We start from the raw sequence: 22,119 nt of genomic DNA on the forward strand, positions 1-22,119 counted from the left end.
TCTTTCCCCAAGTTCTAGTAACACTGTCCTAGCACAGAAAATCCCAGCAAATTCAGGACGCAGCTGGCTCTGGCTATCCGTATGTCCGGGCCAGTTATCAATTTGTTGCCCTTCTTTCTCAGACTGAACTATGAACTATAAGGACTTCATTTCTCTTCCCAGCTGGTTCAAAGTTAGGCTCTACTGAAGAGGCAATGAATGGACCAGAGGAGGAGGGAGGAACTTTTCTTAACCGTTTTCCACAGCAAGTGAGGGTTTCAGTGTGGGACGGTCTCAGCGGCATCACCAGTGGTCACTCCCAGCTGGGCAGCAAGTGCCCTCCAGCCAGTTTTCTCTCCCCAGAGCAGGAGCAGAAGCTCGACATGGAAGGCCCAGCATTCGACATCTGCCCCAAGGTCTGTGAGGCTCTCTTAGGTCTCCAAATTCCCTCCTTGTCTGCTTGCTGGCCTAGGCCCCACAGGTAGATGCTATCTGTTGCATCTTAGAATTTTCTATTATCCCTTAGACACAGTAAAAAAATTTAAACTCTTTATATTTTCTCTGTTCAAATTACTAGTGTGGTTTCTGTGTCTGGACTCTGACTGATTTGATTGGCATTGTCCCTCACGCTGGACTTCCACGTGGGTCAAGTCTCAGACCTTACAGCTGGAAAATCACAACGGGCACATGTGTGTGCACGCCCAACATCCCGGGAGGAGCCTGGAGGGGAGGACTAAGAGCGTGACCATCTCCCCTGGGGGGATTTCGCACTTTCCCCTCATTGTTTCTGTCTCTCTCTGGCAAGCGCACATGTACTTTTAAGGCAAAAACCTTAAAAAAAAAAAAAAAGAATCAGCATGCTCCTGTTCATCCATTGGATGTATTTTTTCTCTATTTTTCAAAGGTCATTTTATATAAAGAACAAACATCAATGATATAGTGCCTGTTTGATAGCCTTTTGCCACCTTTCAGTGAGCTTCATATTTCATCACAGAAGGACCTGTCCTTATTGATGAAAACCTCAACAAGGTGCTGATCTGCAGCCTCATCTGAACTGAACGTTGTACCATCAAGGAGTTCTGAAGGGGGACGCGGTGGCAGTCTGAGGCGCAAGGCAGGTGAGGACGGTGGGTGTGGCCGCACAGCCCTCCAAGTGCCAATCATGTGACAGGTGATAGAACGTGGGTGCCGTCTTGTGTGGTTGTGACGGAACAGCGCTCCTTCATGACCCAAGAGCTCTGTGTTTCTGATGATGGAGGCATTCAAATCGTCCAAGTGCCAATGGTACACATTTGAACTGACTGCGTGGTTCCTCGGCAGGAGCTTGAAAAACATGCCACGTTTATAATCCCACCACCCTGAGAGCAGAGCCCGCTCTGATGGCGACCGCTGTCCATGTCCTCCAAGGCAAAACGTCACGTCAGGACCAAGGCCGTCTGTACAGTGTTGTGAACAACCACTTACCACCGTTATCAGCTACTTCAAAAAAGGATCCCTTTCCCCAGGTCTAAGGAGCAGATCACAGACGTTCACAGAGCTGTCAACTTGTTTGAGGTCAGGATGAACCCAAACCTCGAGCTTGCTTGTGTACCATCTTCTTCAGGTGGCTGTGAACGCGTCCATGAGGGATGTTCAGGCAATGTTTTCACGTCACGTAACGTGGGTTTGGCTTGATCAATGCCTTTATTCTGTCGTCACCAGCCTCAGCGGGCCCCCCTGACCGAGGAGCGTCCCTGAGATCAAAACTGCCAGCACGCAATGTCATGAACCATCATTGGCACTGGTGTTCCTGTGGAGTACTGTCACCATAAACTATGTAACTTTCCATAAGCTCCATGCGCGTTCTTCCCTTCATGGAAGTAAAACGCGGCGAAAACGCAGTTTGGTCTTCCATCTTCAACTTGTAAAATCTTCAAAACTCAACCAAATCGTTAATTAATTAATTAATTAATTTTAGAATGAAGCTAGAAGTGGGTCAGCAGGTGGTGTGGTGGTTAAGGTGCTGGACACTCCCACATGGCCGACCATGGTTCAAGTCCTGGACCTGGTGGCTTACTTTCTTTCTCTCTCTGGTCAAATTAAAATAAATGTATGAATAAATAAATAAATAATTCTTTAAAAAAAAAAAAAAAGAATGAAGCTAGAACTGTCAGCTGTCAAATGACACAGCAATAACAGAGATGCAGGTGACTCTAGCACTTCCAGAAATGAACCAGCGCCGTCTGTTGCAAAAACGCTTCCTGACTTTTCCGACAACTCAGCGTCAACACTACTTAACTCTACAGTTTCTCTGGATCTCAGACAAGTGAGGGTATAAACAGGACCTTTCTCTCACAAAGTTGTTGTGAAAAGGTAGGTGAAATAAAATAATGCTCAATATCAGGAGACTTCAAAATGTCCATACAAAAATGAAATTAATGTATGACTTTATTTTGGTGCAAAAGAATTGAAATCTATGCAGGTTTTTCATCATACACATTTTTAAAAAGAATTATTTATTTATTTTGATTTATTCATTCAATCATTTTCATTTGACCAGAGAAAGACACACACAGAGAAAGAAAGTGAGAAAGCAAGCTACCAGGTCCAAGACTCGAACCCTGGTTGGCTATGTGGGAGTGTTCAGCACCTTAACCACCACACCACCTGCTGACCCCACATCATACACATTTTTAATGGACTTTTCCAAGTTACCTTATAAATGTCAGTTATCATTAGTCAAGAATGGCCCACTGAAAACACAAAGGGTGACTTGTTGCCTACCCGTAACTGAACACTTGTGCAGTCCATCGAATACAGACAACTAGAGGTCAGAGGTAAAGCCTTTACACAAGACTTTTCCATCTGTTTATCCAAAGACATTCAACTAACCAGTTGCCGAAGAATAAGTGGAAAATCCATTAGTAACTTCTTAGATGCCTTCCAGTTTCATATTCTAGGATTTCATAAATTCAAAGTTCACAGCTCCACATTAAGGAAATAACTTACAAATTTGCTCATTTGACTTCCATGTTAAATATGAATGCACAATAATTTTAAAACCAGTGAACCGCCCTTGGAAACAAATGATAAAAACATAATATAAACAGAATAGGCATAATCTACAGACATAAATCTGACAACCCCAGAAAACTGCTTGGCACGAGAACTAGCGTGTGGGCCCATTTCCACGCATACCAGCATCTGTAGGCCCATACCTTTTTACACTTGTATTTTACAGCTCCTGACATGCTTCAGTCCACAGTAATTCCCGCAGTGACGTATCCAAGTTCCTACGGCACGCACGTACTCACCCTAATTCCGTCATGCCGTCCATGAACTCCTGTTTGGAGAACTCGCATTGTGTTGCTGCTCTGAACTTCCATGCTATAATCAACACGCTGATGCTGGCGGGGTCGAGTGCCAGGTCATCACAGAACTGCTGTATACCGTCTATTCCAATTTTATTTTCATCTTGAGGATCTTTAAGAATAACAACGTAGTATTAAAATAGTGCCATACTTTATGATGTTTGCTCCTCAAACTGAAAACGTTTAAAAAAGATCATGTAAGGCCAGCAGGTGGCATGATGGTTAAGGAGCTAGACTCCCACATGGCCAACCCTGGTTCAAGTCCTGGGCCTGTTGGCTTGCTTTCTCACTTTCTATCTCTCTCTCTCTGATAACTACACCAATTTAAAAAATAATAACTAATAATAAGTAAAATAAATAATTCTTAAAAAATTTTTTTTCCCTTAAAACAAAGTTCATTTGAGACCATTTTCCCATAAAACAAAGTTCATTTGGGACCAGCAGATGGTGTAATGTTTCCACCGGCAAGTGGCCTACTGCATTTTGAGTCCTGGACCCAGAGACTTGAAACACGCACTGGATGCATGTGCGTGCATGCCCAAAACCTGAGAGGAGACTAGAGAAGGGATTGTGGCTTGGCCCTCCCTTCTGGGGGGTGATTTCTTGCCTTCTGTTTTACTCATTTTTGTCATATTCAATCTTTTTGTTATGATGTTTTTAATAAAAATCACTCTAAGGGACCAGCAGATGGCATAATGGTTACATTGCTGGACTCCATGTAGTCCACTACAGTTTGAGTCCCAGACCCAGTGGCTTAAAACTCACACGGGGCGTGTGTGTGTACGTGCCCAAGATCCCAGGAGAACGGAGGAGAAGGGATTGTGGCGTGGTCATCCCCTCTCAGGGGTGATTTCTCGCTGTCTGTCTGTCTCTCTCTTTCTTTCTGGCAAGCGCACGTGCCCTATAGCAAAAACCTCTCCAAGAAACAACAACAACAATAAATAAATAAATAAATAAAGTTCATTTTATCACAGCAATCACTTCTTTAGAGTATCAGAAAACCTGGGAACCAGCAGTTAGCGTAATGGCTATGTCGCTGGACTCCCACGTAGTCAACCACGGTTTGCGTCCTGGACCCGGTGGCTTAAAACTCACACCGGGCGCGTGTGCGTGCGTGCCCAAGATCCCGAGAGGAGAATGGAGGAGAAAGGATTGCGGCGTGACCATCCCCCCGGGGGGTGATTTCTCGCTTTCTGTCTCTATGTCTCTCTCTGTCTGGCGAGCGCACGCGCCCTGTAGCGACAATCTCTCCAAAAAAAGAGTATCAGAAAGCCTATAAATTAAAAAAAAAGGGAAAACCTATATACAATTCAAATCTCAACAATATAAGCATCTCTTGTTTAAAGTAGGGCCAGCAGGTGGTATGGTGGTTAAGGTGGCTAGATCCCACATGGCTGACTCTGGTTAGTCTCAGACCTGGTGACTTGGAAAACGCCAGGCACAAGTGCACATGGTCCTAAACTCCCAAGAGAGTGGGAGCAGGGCTGAGGTATGGCCTCCCCACTGGGAGATGATTTCTCACTTCCTCCTCTCTCATCTCTCTCCAGTGAGTGCACATGCCCTGTGGCAAAAAAATCTACCAAAAAAAAAGTACTTATCAGACAGACAAAAATATTAAATGATGATAACTATAGGAGAAAGAGGCACTCTTCTACTGCCCTCAAACATGGTTTATTACCACTTTCCCAAAAGTAATCTGGCAGAATTGCTGGCAGTAAAATTCATGTCCATCCTTTAACTTTGGGGCATAAGTTATGTGTAAAATCCCATTTTGAAATTTTTGAGGGACCAGCAGATGGCGTAATGGTTACATCGCCGGACTCCTACATGGTCGACCACTGTCTGAGTCCTGGACCTGGAGGAATGAAACTCATGCTGGGCATGTGTATGTATGTGCCCAAAATCCCGAGAGGAGAAGGGATTGCAGTGTGGCCATCCTCACGGGGAGTGATTTCTCGCTGTCTTTTTGTTTATGGCTAGCTCACATGCCCTGTAGCAAAAAATCTCTCCAAAAAGAAAAAATTATTATTATTATTATTATTTTTGGAGAGATTTTCACTGTAGGGCGCGTGAGCTCGCCAGACAGACAGAGAGAGACATAGAGACAGAAAGCGAGAAATCACCCCCCGGGGGGATGGTCACGCCGCAATCCCTTCTCCTCCATTCTCCTCTCGGGATCTTGGGCACGAAAATAGAACCCCATAATTGCATCCAGTGATTACTGCTTGCTGGTACACAGATCCTAGTGTAATGACCTCCTCTCTGGTTTGAACTGCATGTAGTTACTGGCTTCTAGACCAAAAAAAAAAAAAAAATATTAAAAAAAAAAAAAAAAAAAAAAAACAACTCTATTGTTACAGAAACATAAAAGACACGGAAGGGTCCACATAAAGCTAGTAAATACTGATTATCTGAGGAGACTAAATAAGGAAAAAACTAAGAAACTGTTAACCTTTTATTTGCCTATTAGGTAGTGTTTAACTTTTTAAAGTACATATTATTTCATAATTTGTTAAAAAGTTATTATGCAGATTTTTAAAAATCTAGTTTAGCTGAGGTTTATAAAAAAGAGAGGAAAGAAAACTGTCCCCAACCCAGTCTCAAATAGGATAAAGGGGGAGAAAAAAATCAGAACAGAAGCCACGTAGAAATTTTGGTAAGGGACTAGCAGATGGCGTAGTGGTTGTATCACTGGACTTCCACACGGCTGTCCGTGGCTTGAGTCCTGGACCCAGTAGCTTTAAACTCACGCTGGGTGTGTGAGCATGCGTGCCCAAGATCCTGAGAGGAGAATGGAGAGGGGATTGCGGTGTGGCCATCCCCCACCCTGGGGGTGATTTCTTACTTTCCCTCTCTCCTCTCCTCGGTGAGTACACGTACCCTAAAGCAAAAACCTCTTAAAAAATTTTAGTAAGAAGAGAAAAGTAATTTCTCCCCTCGGATCTGAAGATAAAGCCACGGTGTGTTGAACACATCCATCCAATTTTTGATCTATAGATCTGATTTCTCACGAGAAGCCCACAACCGAAAACCCTGGTTTGAAACTTATAAAGTCGCACTCACCTTTGTACCTATTGTACAGTTGCTCTAACTTCTTCCTGTCCAGTGATCCTTTTACACTTTCTCGTATATAAAGTTCAGGATTTTGGAAAAAATTATCTGTTGCAACATCTAACTTCCAGTCATTTTGAGACAGACAACTTACTGCAGTTTTTTCACTAGACTGTGTGAAGATCATAAACTGACGAACTTTATCCTTCTGCGATGATTTCAACTTGTTCTATTGAAACCAGAAAACGAGGTGAGACATGGTGTAAAGCCACACAAGACCAAGTATTCCCGCGTGACTGAGCCATCGTTCTCAGTAATACTTTTCCTTATAAAACATTAAAACATTTTAGCTTAAGACATTTTTGATCCATTATTAATGAGAAGACAAAATTTTTTAAACCGAAATATAAAATTTGGTAGTTTCGGAAAGCAAACCAGGACAGAAGTGGAGAAGGCTCAGTCACTGCGTTTCCCAGAGGGCCCTGCGAGCATGGACACAGGCTCTGGGATCAGGCACCTCTCTGCTGTCCAGGGTAAGACACGGAGCCTGGCGAGGCCGACTCACCCAAGAGCCCTGGGTACACAGGCACACATGCCCTTAATCTGGGGCTACCGTGAGATGGTTAAGGCCAGGGGTGGGTGGCAGCACCAGCCCATTGGGGGTCCTGATACTGTCAATGTGTCTCACTCATCAAAGAAATTGAAGAAAGAAAACATCTTTAACAAAAGGTCCTAGAAGAGAAGTGCAGCTACTTGCAAAACCTTAACCAAGCACAAAGCCACAAGGGGTCGGAGGAATACACCCACGAGGTGGCAAAGAAAGTGACATTATCTACCTTGTCAAATGACCTGGGAGCAATGAGATTAGCAGGACCTGCTGCAGCCCTGATACTTACTATAAAGGGTACTGGGTAGCATTCTCCCCGACATCACCCGCCTTGCTGTCCTGCTGTTTTCACCAAACGAGAGAAATCAACAGAATAGGGAATCCTGCATTTCTGCTGTGACATTCAGGAATCAAGCTCATTATCAAGGAGATTTCCTCATATTTTCATTCTTATGATTTATAAGAAGCATTCTTCTTACCAAGGTAAAACTTTTAAAAATTTTTTATTGTCATTATTTTTTATTTTATGTTTTTGAAGGTGACCAGAGAGGTATGTGTAAATCACACACCTGAGAACTAGCAGATCTCTGATCTGGCCCAAATTCACATAGCATAAACATCTGACTGGACAGAGGAGATAACACAGCACGGTAAGGCTTCAAAAGTCACCCAGAATGGGGCTGTCCTGCAACACAGCAGTGAAGTACATAGGGAGTAAGGCCCTGCATGGCTGTTGGCAGTTTGAATCCTGGCTCCAGCAGCTTATAAAACATGCTGGGCACATGCGCGTACAGGCCCCAAATCTTGACAGGATGGAGAAATGATGGGAGGCCTATCTCTGGCACATCTGTACACTCTCTGACAATTGAAAAAAGGAAAAAGTAACCCAGGATGTTATTAGTACAGATGAGACAAAAACGAAGAGGGGAGATGGATACCAAACTTGAGCTGTGAAATATTGGTTTCCTCGACTGAAAATGAAGATCTTGTGCTGAGACTTCTCCCTCCAGATTCATTTTTAGTGGCCTCTACGCACTAAGTGTCTAAACAGGTCCAAGTGAACAGGATGCAAACACCTGAGTACCATTAGGGTTGGAATATTCGTCTTATTCCCACTAAACCTGATGCACGAAGAGTGAAAACAGAACAGAAGAGAGGTTGCAGATCTCCTCCTCCTGCACGCCTCTGAATGCTCAGATTGAACTTCAAGAATTAGAAAGAAACGCACCATCCATCAGATGACTGGAAATCACAGCAGGGTCACAAGAAATATGAGGAAGCAAGGAAACACTTCTCCTCCAAGGGAAAAGAATAACACCTCTTCATCCACAGACAGTACAATGAAACTCATGGAAATATCTGATAAAGAACTGGGAATATTGGGGACCAGCAGGTGGCGTGGTGGTTAAGGCGCTGGACACTCCCACATGGCCGACCAGGGTTCAAGTCCTGAATCTAGTGGCTTGCTTTCTCACTTCCTCTCTCTCTCAGTCTCACCCTCTTTCTCTCTCTGGTCAAACTAAAAATAATAATAATAATAAATTAATGAATAAATAAAATAAAATAAATAATTATTAAAAAAAAGAATTTAGAATATTCATAGTGACAAAGCTAACACAGAAGGAAGAGAAGAGAGACAATGAACTGCAGAAGAGGCAGGAGAAAGGAGCGGATGAGTTCCAGGAGGTGAGGAAATTCTTGCAAGACCTAGAAGCAGAAATACACACTATAAAAAAGAATCAAATGGACCTGTTAGAGATGAAGGCTGTAATACAGGAAGTCAAAACCTCCCTTGAAAGTATATTCCATGAAATCCTGCAAGAAAACTTTCCAAACCGGAGAGCCATTCAAAGATCCAGTCCCAAGAAATACAAAGGACCCCAAATAGAATCAACCCAAGATCTTCTCCAAGACACATTATAGCCAGATTGACCAAAACCACAGACAAAGGCAAGATACTAAGTCTGGCAAGAGAGAAACATCAAGTTACCTACAAAGGATATCCCATCAGGCTGACAGCAGATCTCTCATCAGAAACAATGTGAGCGAGAAAAGAATGGGAAAATACATTCAAAGTGTTAAGGGAAAAGCAATTTCAACCAAGAATACTGTACCTGGCAAGATTATCCTTCATATGGGAAGAGAAGACAAGAACATTCTCAGATAAATAAAACCTGAAAGAATTTACTAGCACCAGGCCAGTTCTCCAAGAAGTTCTCAAGGGAGTGCTATACCAGGAAAATTAAATACAGACACACAGAAATAAGAGTTCAAAAACTAAGAAAAGGGCCAACATAATCGTAGGGACAAGTCTAGAGTTGAATATTATATCCCAGAATTTAATCAGGAAGATCGAACCACAACAGAAGATAAAGTACGTGAGACTGAACTGGTAAAATAACATTTTATGACTTTTGACTAAAACATTGCTGATTTCCTTCTAGGCTTTGTTTTCCGGTTTTAAGGATTTGTGTCCTGTCTTGAGCTGTCGACAGTTTCATGTACCTACTACGTGAACAGAATCCTAACCTGTTTCCTGGCTTTAAGTTTTAAGCAAAGTTCATTAGGATTTCTTTTATTTATTAAAGCTAAAATTGCTTTTCTTCAAATTAAAAAATATATTTTAAAAATCCCTATTTAACAACTGTAGTAAGCTATATAGCATCAAGTAGTTGCTACTTTATAGAATATTCATTCTACTCAAGAGTTTCACACCTGAAGTCAGAAATGTATTCACAGATATGTATAAACCAGCTGACCTTGCTATTGACAGTAGTTAGATTATTTAAGAAATTTTGTGAATCAATAAAATGTGGGGGGAAAAAGGAATGGAACACAACTGTAGACACCAGACATAGTGTGGGAAGAGGGTGAGAAATGGCAGAGGGTGAAAAAACAGGGAGAAATATATATATACACATACATATATCATATATATATGAAACTAAAAATGGAAAATTATTGACAATAACATGTATGATTAAGCCACTATGCAGTATATTCTGTATGAGAAATCACATTTTGTATGCTGTGACCGATGGTCAGGGAATAAATGTTAATTAATTAATTAATTGTAAAAAAATCTTTTTTTTAAAGAATTATTTTATTGAACTCTATTTATTTATTTTTAATTTGACCAGAGAGGGTCAGAGAGACAGAGAAAGAGAGAAAGTGGGAAAGCAAGCCGTCAAGTCCGGGACTCGAACTGCAGTCAGCCATGTGGGAGTCCAGTGACCTTCACTACCATGCTACCTTCTGGCCCCCCAAAAATCTATCTTGATACATATTTAGGTGTAGCCGAAATAGAACTTAAAGACTTTGGTGGGGGGGAGAACGAAGAGGACTCATAAAACCATGTTTTGGTAATCCTTCCATTACTGCACATATTTATAAATTTGAAAATTTTCAGGGAAAAGATGACCAAACATATGAATATTTCTGTCTATCACAGAGTAAAACTAAAACCATAGAAATCAAATATAAAAACAAATCTTATCTCTTGCAATATGAAAAATGTTTATGCCCTGAAGTCTGATCTGTCATCTACACTCGTCTCTCTCTCTAAATATATTACTATTTAGGATTACAGATTAAAATCTCAACCTCTCAGGCCAGCTGGTGGTGTGGTAGTGAAGGCAGCTGAATCTCAGATGGCCAACTACATAGTTTGAGTCCAAGACCCAGTGGTATGAAAAACATGCTCTGTGTGTGTGTGTGTGTGTGTGTGTGTGTGTGCCCAGTATCCAGAGAAAACAGAAAAGGAGGGACTGTAGAGTGGCCATCCCCCCGAGGGGGTGCTTTCTCACTTTCTCTCTCCTTCTCCTTCTCTCTCCAGCAAGCACATAGGCCTTGCTGAAAATTTTTAAAAATGCGGGGCCAGCAGTTGGCGTAATGGCTATGTCGCTGGACTCTCATGTAGTCGACCGCGGTTCGCGTCCTGGACCCGGTGACTTAAACTCACACTGGGTGCGTGTGCGTGCGTGCCAAAGATCCCAAGAGGAGAATGGAGGAGAAGGGATCGCGGCGTGGCCATCCCCCCTGGGGGGTGATTTCTTGCTTTCTGTCTCTCTGTCTTTCTGGGAGCACACACGCCCTATAGCAAAAAATCTCTCAAAAAAACAAAACAAAACAAAGCAAAAACTCCAGTCCTCATGCCAGGAATGTGTGCACGTGTGCGTGTGTGCCCAAAATCCCAAGAGGAGAATGGAGGAGAAGGGACTGCAGCATGGCCATCTCCCTGGGAGGTGATTTCTCACACACCCTATAGCAAAGAAAAAACTAAAAAAACAACCAACCAACCAACCAAATGAACAAACAAAAAACTCAGCCTCTGTCCTTCATTAAAACTGAGGCACTATAAATTCCCTTCTGTTACTTTACCTCCAGACACCAGGTAAAGTCATACCCATGTGACACATCCTCCGCTGTCTAGGATTCTTCTCGTTAAACTATCTCCTCCTCGAGATTTAGTATTCAGTGGCAATAAACTCCCTAGCAATTAAAATGCCAAGGAAGACCACTGTTCTAATTAAATTTTCTGTCTAACTGAAAACAGCCAAGGAAACCATTTTTATTTCGATTTCTGTTACTGAGGATTATTTAAAAACTTATTATATGCCTTTCTCTCTTAAGCAGTACAATACACTGACAGATGTTTTCGTCCTCCTCTGAGAACAGGGAAGTACCTGTGGGTCACTGTCATGAGTGACCACTCTACCCTGGTGGACACTAACCTGGAAGTATACCAATCACAGGTCACTTCTGGAAATTATTTTTAATTAAACCTCATATAACTCCTTGACATAACTTTACCCTCATTCTTCTGAAAGTCAGAGGCAGCAAAACAGTCAGGTTTATTTAAGGTTATAGGACACAGTATTAAATCCAGTGCTCTGCTCTCTGAAGCTTTAATCACCTTTGTTGCAGAAAGAAAGGGAAAAAAAAAATACAACTTAACTCTCTTCCATAAGTCAGAAAGAGCCATGTGCTCTATACATGACTTCCTGTCAGAAAGCAAGATCTTAAGAGAGGCCAGCAGGTGGCGTGGTGGTTAAGGTGCTGGATTCCACAAGGCCGACTGTAGTTTGAGTCCTGAGCCTGCCAGCTTGCTTTCTCACTTTCCCTTTCTCCCTCCCTCTCTCTGGTCAAATTAAAAAAATAAATAACAATAAATGAAATTAATTTTTTTAAAAAAGCAAAATATTAGAACACTGGGAAAACAAAGATAGCCCATACAAATTAATAACAAAATTATAAAAATGAGGGCCAGCTGGCGATGTGGTGGTGAAGGCAGCTGGTCCCATGGCTGACTGCGCAGTGTGGGTCTGAGACCTGGCAGCCTAGACACGTGCTGGCATGTGTGTGCGCATGCCCAAAGTCCCAACAGGAGGCAGAGATGGAGAAGATACTGCCATCTGACCACCCCCATGTACAGTGCTTTCTCATCCCTTTCTGTCTCTGGCAAGTGCGTGTGCCCTCTGGCAAAATAAAATAATAACCATAATAATTTTATTTTTAAAGATTTTTTTAGAATTAACTTTATTTCTTTGTTTTTTATTTTTTATTTTTTTCAATTTGACCATAGAGAGGAAGCTCAGCACCTTAACCACACCTCCTGCATGACCATGCCCCAATGAGGGGGTCCTTTCTCCCTTTCTTTCTCCGTCTCTCTGTCTCTCTCTAACATGCATGTGCTCTCTAGCCAGAAACAAAGTGAGGTGGAAGAAAAATAGGTGGATTTTGTCTTATTTCTACTACAAATCCAATGGGGATCTTCCCATGAGCAAAAACATGACAACTACGATGACTCAGCACTCAAAGCTTAACGACACTTCAGCACAAACTCGAGTTGTCATAAACAATACTAGCACAGGTGACCAGTACATGGCATAGTGGTTCGTCACCGGACTCCCGTACGGAAGACCATGGTTCAAGTCCCAGACCCAGTGGCTTGAAAATCACGCCAGGAGTATGTGCGTGTACACCCAAGACTCTGGGATAAGAAGGAATTGTGACATGGCCATCCCCCGGGGTGATTTTTCACTTTCCTTCTCATTGTGTCTGTCTGTCTCTCTGGTGAGTGCACACACTCTAGTAAGGAAAAAACCCTCTAAAAAATAAAAAGTAATAATAACATTAGCATACAGAATATATTATTTTTAATTCTAGGAAAAAAAAGTACTGTAGGGAGGGACAGACAGACAGGCAGGCGCACACACAGGTACACAGTGTCTCTTGTAATAAAAAGCCAATTGCAACTGTATCAAAGATGACCAAAGTCAGAAATACGCTATCATAATCTGGACAGTAAAATGCACTACTTGCAATTCTTTCCTAAATGAAAAAAACAGGTTATCAACTTATTGTTTCATATTTAAATCTAGCATGTCTGTATTTTATTCACTCAAGAAATTTAATCACCTTTAAAATAAGTTTATCTGAAAAAAATTCAGATAAATACCTTGAATGTAGCCATGTACTAGACAGTCAAGTATATTTTATTACCGAACTTGGAAAATCTATTGTGAATAGAAGAATGAGGGCTCAGAAAGTCTCTACAGTAAAACCTAATAGAGGGGCCAGTAGGTGGCATAGTGGTTAAGGTACTGGACTCCCATGTGGTCAACTGCAGTTCTAATCCTAGACCGGGCGGCTTGAAACTCACACAGGGCACATGTGCATGTGTGCCCAAAATCCTAGGAGGAGAATGGAGAAGGGATTGTGGTGTGGTCATCCTCCTTGGGGAGTGATTTCTCACTTTCTGTCTCTGTTTTGTTTTTGTTTTTTTTTTTGCCTCTCCAGCAAGCACATGGCCCCACAGCAAAAATCTCTCAAAAAAAAAAAACAAAGGGAACCAGCAGTTAGCGTAATGGCTATGTCGCTGGACTCCCACGTAGTCGACCGCGGTTCGTGTCCCGGACCCGGTGGCTTAAAACTCACGCCGGGCGCGTGTGCGTGCGTGTCCAAGATCCCAAGAGGAGAATGGAGGAGAAGGGATTGCGGCGTGACCATCCCCCCTGGGGGGTGATTTCTCGCTTTCTATCTCTATGTCTCTCTCTGTCTGTCTGGCGAGCGCATGCGCCCTACAGTGAAAATCTCTCCAAAAAAAAAAAAAAAAAAAAAAAAACAAAAACAAAAACAAAAATCCAAACTAATAATGACAATAAAGCCCCTGGAGTTTGAATTCTGACCCCCACAGCTTGAAGAAGGGGCTGGTCATATGCGCATGCATGTCCAAAACCCTGACAGGCTGAGAAAAGAAGACTGGGGAAGGGGTGTGGTGTGACCACATCCCACTCAGGGTGCCTGCTCCTCCTTTCGCTCGCGAGCATACATGCTCTCTGGCAAATAAAATAAATAAATAAATAAGAACATGTTAGTGATCCCCCATAATTCTCATGAAAGCTCTTTATGTTGATTCTCATGTGAGTGCCACAAGGTTCAAGTAACTTCATCTAAAACGTAGAAGAGCTGCTTTTAGAAAAACCGTGCTGCCCCTATGTGACACAGCCAAATACCACCAATATCCCAAACCACTCATTTACAGCAGGCCTTCACACTGACTACAGATCTTAAATCACAAGTGCAGGCAAACACTGATTCCAGCTAAGACTACCTACTCCTAGAGAAGACTATTCCCTAAGGGCGGAATTCTGCAGCAAAGTCAGACTAGGATCCTACTTAAGAAAGCTCTTCTTCCTCTTCCCTTCTATCAGTACAGAGAGGCAATATAATATTAGTTAAGAGTGTGAGCTCGCAAACCAGACTGGCAAGATTTCAATCCCACCTGTGCCTCTTAAGTGCTGTGTGACTTTGAGAAAACTACTTAATCTCTCTGTACTTCTGAAAACAGGGTGCTACGGTTACATGAATTAAGGTTAAACTCTTTAAAACTATAACTTACAATAACGACTCCCTAACGAATTCCATAAAGAAGGGATTCCAGAGGGAAAAGTGAACTTATTTAAGTAGTAAAATAACAAAGATTAATAAGCATAATCAGAAAACTAGCCACTAACATTTATTTGAGCTCCTATTGTGTGCCAGGCATGGTGCTATGTATTTCATTATTTTTTATTATTCATTTTTATTTTTTAGACATTTCTTGCTACAGGGCACGTGCACTTGCTGGAGAGACGAACAGACAGGAAGTGAGAATCACCCACAGTCCCCTCTCCTCCAGTGTCCTCCCAGGATCTTGGGCACCCACACACATACACCCAGCCAGAGTTTTAAGCTACCGGACCCAGGATTTGAACTGCGGTCAACTACATGGGAGTCCAGCGACATAACCATTACAACATCTGCTGGTCCCAGTATTTATTAAAAATGCCACAAAGTGGTAGCATTTTACCACTAAGGAAAACAAGTCTTGGAACACAATTTTTCAACTTACCCAAAAAAATGGCAGAGCCAGCAATGAAACCATGGTCCTGGCATCAAGTCAGGCCATCTTGCGTTAACTCTCTACCCTTTCTTCATGTGAAAGGGGAAACAGAGAGCAAAAGTACCACCTCAGACTGTACTCAGGGAAAGGGGAATCAGCACTCTTCCTTCCCCTATTTTCATGGAAAAGTTAAGTACTTAATTGCTCTTTCCCCTTCCAAATGGAAACAATTCACTTCCTAACTAACTGAAGGTCCCCCATTAAGCATCCTTCACAATCTAACCAAAAAGGATGATTTAGGGATGGAAGTTCACTTTAGGGTTTGCTGTTGTTTTGAAGAGAGGCAGAAAGAGAAGAGGAGAAGATGGGTTATTTTTTATTTTAAAATTTTTTAGTATTATTTTTCATTTAGTTTTATTCATTGAAATTATTATTTTTTTTATTTTATATTTTTGAGGTTGACCAGAAAGAGAGAGAGAGAGAGAGGAAGAAAATGAAAAAGCAAGCTGTCAGGTCTAGGACTTGAACCATATTCAGCCATGCGGGAGTCCAGCTGCCTTAATCATCATGCCACCTGCCGGCCCTGAAGACAGGTTATTTTTAAGACAAGTAACACAATATCACAGTCTTCTTTAAAAATAAATAGTACAGCTTTAAATGTACACAGGCAGAAAAAATCATGGGGCACCAAAAGTCAAGGTTTCCTTTTCCAATGAGAAGACTTGAAGACCAGCAAGAGTACAAACATGTACAGATTACAACCAGAAAATATAAAGATGTACATGTAATTTCAAATAGTAAGCAAAACAGACAAAAACCCTCATAGTATTATAATTACTTATGATTAGGCCTGTGCCTCTTACCATTCATTCTTAAATTCTCTGCACTTTGATTAACTATTAGAAAGAACTCTTCTTGGGGCCAGCAGGTGGCGTGGTGGCTAAGGCACTGGACTCCCACATTCTCTCTCTCTCCCCCTCTCCTCTCTCTCTCTCTGGTGAGCCCATGTGCCCTAAAGAAAATGTTAAAATAATAACAACAAATAATAAAACAAACAATTTTTCTTAGAAACTAACTCTTAGGGACCAGCAGGTGGTGTGGTGGTTAAGGCGCTGGACAGTCCCACATGGTGGACCATAAATCGAGTCCCGGACCTGGTGACTTGCTTTCTCACTTTCCCTCTCTCTCTCTCTTGTCTGGTCAAATCAAAAAAATAAATTAATGGATAAATAAATAAATAAATAATGATTAAAAAACCCTCTTCTTTATGAGGTCCTGTACTTCTAAGTTAAATATAGAATACACTACAGCATATTTATTGTAGGCAATAATACATTATACAATGGCAATCCACCTGAAAAAATTTTCAGAAAGTTTTTCAAAAACGTAAGTGATTCAAACTGGTTTTTCAGGTTTTTGTAAAACCTTCACAGTTTTTAAAAAGTATTCATTAATGGAAATTTAAAAGATTTTTCTCCTCACCATTCCTCAGAATTATGAGATTACTCAAAAAAGATGACAAGTATTGTAAAAATGGAATATCCTGACTTTGGTTTAGATATTTTTATATTAAAATTGTTTGTTTTTAGAGAGACGTTTTTGCTATAGGGCATGTGCGCTTGCTGGAGAGAGAGACAGAGAGACAGAGATACACAAAGGGAGAAATCCCGCCCCAGGAGGTAGACAGAGATACACAAAGGGAGAAATCACGCCCCAGGAGGTACAGGCCATGCCTCAATCCCTTCTCTCAGGATTTAGGACATGCATACGTGCCAGGGATTCAAACAGCACACTCAGTCATGTAGGATCCGGCTGGTTTAACCACTATGCCACTGGTTGGCCCTGAGTATTTTCATTCTAATAAACACTTAGAATGATTATTATCACAGGATCACAAAGGGAGAAATCACGCCCCAGGAGGTACAGGCCATGCCTCAATCCCTTCTCTCAGGATTTAGGACATGCATACGTGCCAGGGATTCAAACAGCACACTCAGTCATGTAGGATCCGGCTGGTTTAACCACTATGCCACTGGTTGGCCCTGAGTATTTTCATTCTAATAAACACTTAGAATGATTATTATCACAGGATTCTAGGATTTCTGGATTTAGGATTTGAGTAGATAGAAATCTTAGATTTCATTTTTAAAAGATTACTGATTCTCTTCATGAAACAAATAATGTAAAGCCTAAATGTTAGTCATTATTCCATTTAGTTACTATTTTTCCCTTAGTGATCTTTTTGTTAGTTCCAGATTTCTTTGTAAACAAGGTTATGGGAGAGAGGAGAGCAAATTTAAATCAGCTGTTTTTATTGCTTGTTAGAAGTTCAAACAATACATGTAAGAATCAACTGAAATATGAAGGCTCATGTCAGTATTTTTAGGAGGTCATTTCTATGCTGTTATCCTAGGTACCTAGAATTAGCAAAAATAACTATTTTAGGGGCTGGCAGGTGCTGGACTGGTGCTGATGGTTAAGGTAGCCACCCCCATAAAGAGCTGCCTTCTCACTTTCCCTCTGTGCCCTCTGGCAAGCGCATGTACCCTGTAGCAAATTAAAAGAAAGTACCCAAGATAACAAGAGAGTAGGCTATGCACTGCAGCAGCTCATCTCTGCAGTGTTGAGAGATTTAAAAGTACTACTTTCAAAGTTAAAAAAATAAAAATAATTCTTTTTTAAAAAAGTACTACTTCAAGAATTCTTCAGAAAGTTATTTAACAGTAAAGATGTCTTCAAAATTTACCAGGCAGGGTCCAGCAGGTGGCGTGGTGGTTAAGGTGGACTCCCACATGGCCAACCTGTGTTCGAGTCCTGGACGTGCGGGCTTGCTTTCTCACTTTCCCCCTCTCTTTTTCTCTTTGCCCTATAGCAAAATTTAAAAATAAATAAATAAAATTAAATAAATAAATCTTTAAAAAAAGATTTACCAGAGAGACAAGTAACCTAATCACTCTCAGTTACTAGGTACTAACTATATTAAAAAAAAAAAAAGAACAAATTAATGAAAAACTATTTTAGTGGCATTTTCCCCTTTCTGTTTTTGCTTTTTCTTAGACAGCAGATACTGAAAGTGCTTGGAAAACTAGTCAGTCAGTTACCTATGCACGGCTTGAACTTCTTTTCAGCAATGTCACGCTACCACCACAACCTGGACACACACTGAAATTTAAAAAGGGGTTTTCTCCCAGATTTTCCTCATGTCTAGTCCAACCTATAAGATCATAATTAAAACGGCCAGATTCAATGAACTCTACTCTCTTAAAAGAAAAAAAAAAATCCATCAGCACAGTTAGTTCTACTTCTAACTTTTCTTATTTTTCAATGACCTAATGTTTACGTCAGATCATTGGTCCTACATGAAAACAACTAGGTCACTATTGATAAGGGAAAAGTCAGAGTAAAACTAAAGATTCCACCCCTATACTGAAAGGGTGTGTGTTGAGTTTTTTAAAAAGGGAAAAAAAAAAAACCCACCCGGGACAGGTTGGGAGGGTAAAGTCTAGAACCAGACCAGGCTTCTGACCCCAGCTGTCCCACTTAACAGCATTCTATCTTCGTCAGATCATAGCATCGTCAAACCTCCGTTTCCAGATACCCTAAAACAGGTAATAATACTGCTTAGTCCATAAATGGGAGTGGGGATTAAATTACACATAATCTGACCAGCATTCAGCATGTTCTCCATAAGTGTTCATTTCCTTTCTTTCCCCAAAGACAGGTGTTAAACAAGCCAAGAGACGCTACTCAACAAAGTACGGGGGAGGTCCTGTCGTGCTGTTTTTCCGAACCCCGGCATGGGAGGAGAACTCAGGGGTCAACTAGTTTTACTGAACTACACAGTCATCATAAACAGAAACGAAGAGCCTACACAAAGGCCCTGGCGAAGGAAACTGCAAGGGTCTGGTCTTGTCCAAAACGCTTTAGAAGTAGCTCTAATGTAGTTACTACAGACACTGGGGGGACAGAAGAAACGGGGTACAGGGCGCACTCAGAACCCTCCCGTGGCTCCCCAGTCTAATACCCAGTCTACGGGGCCCACCTCGCCCCTCCCCACTCCTACTCCCCAGACCTCAGCTGCGGAGGACTCCCTCTTCGGACACACCATCACTGCCAGTCACTCTTCGGGAACTCTACACCGCACTTCAGCATGGCTTACTTCCTCATCTCCTGTCTACTCCAGATCCACCTTGGTGGGAAGGATACCATTTTGCAAACCCATTTTCGCCACACCCTAGCACTCCCAATTCCTTCCCTGACATGCTTTTATCCCCCACAGCACTTAACACCTTCTAACATAGTAAAAATAAAATTATACATTTATTATGTAACAGAAATGTTTATTACATGTGTCTCCCAACTACAATGCAACCCTCACTAGAGTAGGGATTTTTGTCTCTTCAGTGCCAACACGTGTGTGCGCTCGCATGTGTGCCTGCCCAGTCCGAGAACGAGTGTCTGACAGAGCGGATACTTAGTGACTGCTGAAATGAATTAGGTCCCCCTTTAATTTACCTGTGGGTATGCAAAAGAATGTGCAAGGAGTTCTGAAGCAACAATCTCACACGGGCCTACATTCATTTGTACTTACACGATTTGGTATTAACTGAAAATATCTTAAATTTCAAAATCCATTATTTTCTTTCAAAAGAATTATTTATTTAATTCCATTTGTTATTATTATTTTTTAATTTGATCCGACAGAGACAGAGAGACAGAAAGGGAAAGTGAGAAAGCAAGCCTCCAGGTTCAGGACTCGAACCATAGTCGGCCATGTGGGAATCCAGCATCTAGATCCACCACACCACTTGCCGGCCCCCATACTTTTTCTTAAACCACTAAAAACATGATATTGAACATTATTAATCATCCATTAATTTGTATTCTGTTACTAACAGATTTATAAACAACACCTGGGTTTTTCTGTTTAAGAGAGTAGTATTTCAAATGCAATTTTCTTTGGAGTGGTTTTTGCTATAGGGCGTGAGCACTCGCTGGAGAAACAGAGACAGAAAGCAAGAAATCACCCCCCAAGACAGATGGCCACACAGCAATCTCCTCTCCTCCATTCTCCTCTCAGGATTTTGGGCATACACGCACACACGCCCAGTGTGAGCTTTGAGCCACCGGGTCCAGGACTCAGATTCGCGGTTAACTATGTGGGAGTCCAGAGACATAATCATTACACCACTTGCTGGCCCCTCAAATACAAGCACTAACCATTTTTCTAGATTCCATGTGAGTTAAAGATGTACATGTATGGGGCCAGGGAGCGGCACGGTAATAACATGGCGGGACCGTATGGGAAAAGTCCTGGTCCCCATCTCAGGACCCCGCTCAGGCCTAGTGTATGCACACGTGCCGTGGTGCAGACGGCGGAGACTCGGGTGAGCAATCAATGCCTGCTGGAGGTGTCTCCCTCTCTCTTTGAATGAATAAACTTTAAAAAAATAAGAGATTTACATGGACTGCAAACACTGGAGCAAACGCAGACCAGGAGAAAATAGTTTTAGTTCTGCAATCGTTTTACAAATTTACACCTCAAAACCTCCTGGACCCTCAATACCTTTTTTTGTAAAAGGAGGAAGGAGTAAGTTAAATAACTCTAAGGCCACTTCAGGTCAAAGAAGCTTCGGCGATGTGACCCTTTAGACTGGTAGGTTACACGGCCGCACACTTCCCAGAGTGCTCGCAGGGCAGTGCGACCATAACCCTCTGAAGCTGGATGCGACTTCGGCCATCTTCCCATGCTATTCTGTCCTCGTACGAATGAGAAAACCGCCCGGGACTGGAGTGGGAGCACACGGGACACACCCATGGCCCGGGCTGGCCGGGTGACAGGCTGGCAGAGGGGGTGCTGTGTGATAAGGTCCTGCTGAGGTGCCCTCCCACCCAGAGAAATAAACGTCAAACCAAAAAAAAAAAAAAAAAACAAGTTTTGGAAACTTTTTAAAAGGACTGCAAATGAACAGAACCTTGTCCAGGTTTGGTGTCGTTTCTGGTCTTTGCGTGTATGTCTCCCACATAGATTGATGGAAGACTTTTGTTCCTTTTACAAAATATTTCAGATACCCCATTATTTACATTCGCCCCCGAGCAGGCAATTGGGCTGTGCTATACCATCAGCCCAAAAATTGTATCAAGAAACAACTGTAAGTTTATTATGCGGGAACCGAACTATGAACCTCCATGTAACGGTCAGGACCCAGGTGCGTTTCCAAGCTAAGGAGAGCGCCCACCAAGACCATTCTAGTGCCACGGTGCGGTAAATGGATACTATCTTGTCACCACCGGTGGAAGGACAGGGGTTACGGCTACGCTCCAAAACTAATTTCACATCAACCAAAAGGCCAGACGCTGACAGCTCCAAGCCGAGCTGCACTCCCGCAGGCCCACAGACACCCCGGACCCCCGGCAGGGGACAGGCACTCTCAGGACCCTGCTCTTCGGAGACTGCCCTGGCTGAGTGTCCACAGGTCTGGAAACTTTAGGATTAACGTCTATGACAGTGTTTACAGTCACGTGCCCATGCCACTTCAGACGTGTGACAGGCCGCACACGCGACCCACGGGGCCCCCCAAGACTAGAAAACCAGTCGTGGTGAGTAGTAGTCTACACCACTCGGATCTCGTGAGCGTGCGCCGCGTTCACAGCACAGAAGCGCCTGGCCAAGCTCTCAGAAAGCACCCACCCTCAGCGACACTGGGCTGTTCCCGAGAAACTGGGACCCCCGGGACAGCTGAACG

The 22,119-nt window shown here is 42.4% G+C and overlaps 1 protein-coding gene across 3 annotated transcripts in view; it reads right to left on the reverse strand.

Moving 5' to 3' along the window:
• Positions 1 to 20,788, reverse strand: part of DCUN1D1 (defective in cullin neddylation 1 domain containing 1) — a 44,678-nt gene extending 23,890 nt beyond the window's left edge. Inside the window, exons 1-4 of one of the 3 annotated variants that reach the window (XM_027771416.1) lie at positions 20,784 to 20,788; positions 10,341 to 10,346; positions 6,393 to 6,609; positions 3,273 to 3,441 (exon numbers count right to left, since the gene is read on the reverse strand). In XM_027771416.1, the coding sequence (XP_027627217.1) occupies positions 3,273 to 3,441; positions 6,393 to 6,609; positions 10,341 to 10,343 (389 nt within the window). In that variant the 5' untranslated portion in view covers positions 10,344 to 10,346; positions 20,784 to 20,788. Of the gene's footprint in view, positions 1 to 3,272; positions 3,442 to 6,392; positions 6,610 to 7,276; positions 7,295 to 10,340; positions 10,347 to 20,783 lie in introns of those variants that run through there. The other 2 variants (XM_027771418.1, XM_027771417.1) reach the window with 2 other exon arrangements.
• Between the last annotated feature and the right edge of the window lie 1,331 nt (positions 20,789 to 22,119).

The sequence above is a fragment of the Tupaia chinensis genome, unplaced genomic scaffold (assembly GCF_000334495.1).
Source record: "Tupaia chinensis unplaced genomic scaffold, TupChi_1.0 Scaffold000212_1, whole genome shotgun sequence".
Taxonomy (NCBI): domain Eukaryota; kingdom Metazoa; phylum Chordata; class Mammalia; order Scandentia; family Tupaiidae; genus Tupaia; species Tupaia belangeri.